The sequence below is a fragment of the Limulus polyphemus genome, unplaced genomic scaffold (genome assembly GCF_000517525.1).
Source record: "Limulus polyphemus unplaced genomic scaffold, Limulus_polyphemus-2.1.2 Scaffold438, whole genome shotgun sequence".
Classification (NCBI taxonomy): Eukaryota; Metazoa; Arthropoda; class Merostomata; order Xiphosura; family Limulidae; genus Limulus; species Limulus polyphemus.
In genome coordinates, this window is record NW_013666048.1 from 259,664 (window position 1) to 263,248 (window position 3,585).

General features: G+C 29.8%; 1 protein-coding gene across 1 annotated transcript in view; it reads right to left on the minus strand.

Annotated features, from left to right (window-relative positions):
• LOC106458277 overlaps window positions 1–2,152 on the minus strand; it is a 10,215-nt gene extending 8,063 nt beyond the window's left edge. The window contains exon 1 of the mRNA XM_022384429.1: window positions 1,782–2,152. Within this exon, the coding sequence (XP_022240137.1) occupies window positions 1,782–1,879 (98 nt within the window). The 5' untranslated portion in view covers window positions 1,880–2,152. The remainder of the gene's footprint in view (window positions 1–1,781) is intronic.
• Between the last annotated feature and the right edge of the window lie 1,433 nt (window positions 2,153–3,585).

A 3,585-nucleotide genomic window follows, 5' to 3' on the forward strand; every position in this document is an offset into this window, starting at 1 on the left:
ATATATATATATATATATATTGCTATATGTTAATTCTTGGCTGTGCTATTATGTAGGGATGATGCAAATGCCATCCCTACTATTTTGTTTTTGAAGGATTGGTATTAGCTATCCCTATATTTACTTCCTTTTTTGGAAAAGTTTTTCTTTGCTTATTTACTTGTTTTTTAATGCAGAAGGTTGTATTTATAACCAAGTTCTAAATACAATGAGATTCCAACTGTATTATTTATTGTTTATCTATTATTGGCTGGTAATTCCCATTTCATCCTGTACTTAAGCTTTTTTAAAGGAACACCAAATTTCTGTAAGAAAGTTAACTTCACGGGTAATGATAACATCATTTACACTAGAATTATAACTTTTTTAAAATTACTGTTAGTTATTAATAATATTTATAAACGTGGATATGCTGTTTGAAACTATGTCACCTCAGTGAAATTGGTTGACACCATTGTTTTGGTTATTGAGTTATCACGTAATAAAAAATAACAAGAAATTCAAACATTTTGCAATAATAGTTACAGAAATTCCCAGAATTTGTGACTTGGTCATTACATAGATATTGTTATATAAGAAAACACTGTATAGTACTGTAAAGTTCTGATGAGTATTGAAGAGATATTTAAAATACCAAGCTATCCCTACTCAGGCAGTGCTACGGTCTACCCAATATCCAGGTAACACTAAATTCTACCTATCACTATCAGCATACACCATATCAAACAAATTAACCATTTCTGGCATTCCAAAACCAAAAATATTTCTAAAACAAATAATTTCAACTGTTTAAGGCTCTTAACAGTTTGAAAATTTTAAACCCTACAATACTTTTTTTAGCAAATTAATTTTCTTTACAACACAGAGTCTACCAAACCTGATCACAGTGCTCTAAACGAGTTCTTATCAGTTTTACGTGAATTGACAATAACCTTTAATTATTTACGTTCCTCAAAATGAAAAGTGAATAAAGCTTTTAATTAGATAAGATTGTTTATCACTAAAACATAACTCAGGTATATACGAAAAAATCACTTAAAATGTGATAATTGTATGAGTCATTGAAATACTGAAGTGATCAAATACAAAAAAAAGGAATTCTAAATCTATGTGGTTAATATTTAAATCTCAAATTCTATAACCTTGGTCCATTTAAATAAAAGTTCCCTCTAGTTCTTCTCTGCTCTAATGAAAACAAGTACAAGACTTCAAATCGCTAATCACTGCCCATTCACTGAGGTTGTCCTTGTACTATGGCACCAGTATCATAGTATCACTAACAGTAATACTATTGGTCCTCATCATTATATTTCATATTAACGTTATATAATTATAAGTATATATATTATTGTGAGCATATAGTATTGGTATCATCAAGATTAAATTAGAATTGTATACAATTTTTATCAAAGTAAAAAAATATCTTATTTAAAAATATGAAAAGTTGTTTTCATATCTCTTACTACTACTAATAGTAATAATAATATTCTATTGCTAATGCAAATACTAATAGCAATGATATTGCTAAGTTGCAAGTTATAAAATTAAAATACTGATTTAGACTACTGTGTCAAATATAAATTTAATTAAATGATTAAGAAACTTTTATTTGCACAGTTATAAACACAAGATTTAAGTTTATTTTTTTAATTTATTACTGAATTAAAAGCCTCATAAAAAATTAGGCTTAACTAGTCTCGAGCAGGAACAACAACACTCAACTTTAGTCTTTACTAAGTTTACCTTATATTGTAAAAGTTTGGAACATTATCGACACTCACCACAGATCAGTCAGTTTTTGACATTTGTTTGCTACCTTGTTAAATTTCTTGATACGTCGTTCAGGCGACGGCATCTTTAGACGCAAATTAGTTTTCATATAATGGGAATTAAAATACTCTTGTAAGTTGTACAAGCTCAGTAAAACTTTCACTGAAAGTTATTATAGCTAACAGTAAAACCCAAAGTTATAAAGCGCGCCAAATTTTGCGCGCTTCCACTACGCTCCCCTATCATTGGATGGTATTAACATTTACGTCATTACATAAAGGCGCGGAGACTGATTCATGCTACATGCCGAGATAAGAAAGAGCTCCCACTACTCGTTTTCATAATTTTAGCGTACGTTCAATAAACCAAATAAAAGTAAGATAAAAAGGTGAGTTTTCTTTTACAACTTGAAATTACGGAAATTTCCATCACCTAAATATATTTTGAATGTTAACAAATTATTAGCACAAACTATTAGGTAGGTAACACACAAACATAACGGTCGTCATGTTTTATTATATCTTACAAGTTTAGAAAAAGGCTTGTAAAAATATTGTAAAAAATATTTCGCTTGATGTATATATGTTTATGACATAATAAAATAATACTAATTTTTATATTTTTCTGAGTAGCTTTTCTGGTTCTTATCGGAATACATATTATTTCGAAAAACGTATTCGTGGTTAAAATTACAACTCAGTAGCTAGATTTACTGCAACATTACGAGAATTAATAAGAAAAATAGCACACCGATGTGTAGGGTTTTATCGGAATACTCTATATTATTAAATGACGTTTACATTGTCACAAAGTATCACTTATGACGTCTTAAGTGATATAGTTGCATTCGACCTAATTATACTCCTCTCGATTACTACTGTTATTTATTTGATTGATGTATTTCTTATATTGTTCTATAAGTATAGTACCTCATCGCAATATATCATAAATATATTTATTAAAAATGCCTCCTGGTGGATCACTTGTAAGTATGAGGGCTTATAATAGTAAACATCGGGTTTCGATACCCAAGTTGTGCAGAGCACAGATAGTTCATTGTGTAGTTTTGCGCTTAAGAACAAATAACATTTATTTAAAAAAATAACTTAAGGGTTTGAATAAAATGAAACACTGCCCCCTACAATACAAGTAGGCCATGTTTCACCTCGCGTTGAAAAATAAAAATAACTAGTCCTAAAATATGTGATAAAAATCATATAACTTGTAGATACTTAAATGCTTCGCCAATTTTCCGCGTTTAATCCGTGACTTTTAAAATATATATATATATATTATAGTCGATATGAAATACATATGAAATTCAAGTTTGGAAACATAATAAAACATTAACTGAAAACATTAAAAAAATGTATTTTAAAGAAATGTCAATAAATGGTTCTTTTAGTTTAGCCCCCCAGTGACACAGCGGTATGTCTGCGGACTTACAACGCTAAAACCGAGTTTCAATACCCGTGGTGGGCAGAGCCCAGATGGCCCATTGTGTAGCTTTGTGCTTAACTTCAAACAAACAATATTTTAGTTTATGAATGTTTGACTTTTAAATCATTGAATTATGGGAACAAATTAAAAATAATGAACTTTTCCTATTTTGTATTTGGTATTTTTAACTTGCACGGTATCTTATCAGCTCTCAAGGTTCAGAAATAGCATCCTCTAATTTAAAACTGGTGAACGTAAAGATGGTAACTAGTCGAAAGCACCCGCCACCAACACGGTTACAGCTAAATGCGAAGAAAGTGTTCAACAACATATCGCTGACTTGAACTTTGACCTACTATTAGCATCTCTGCAAGA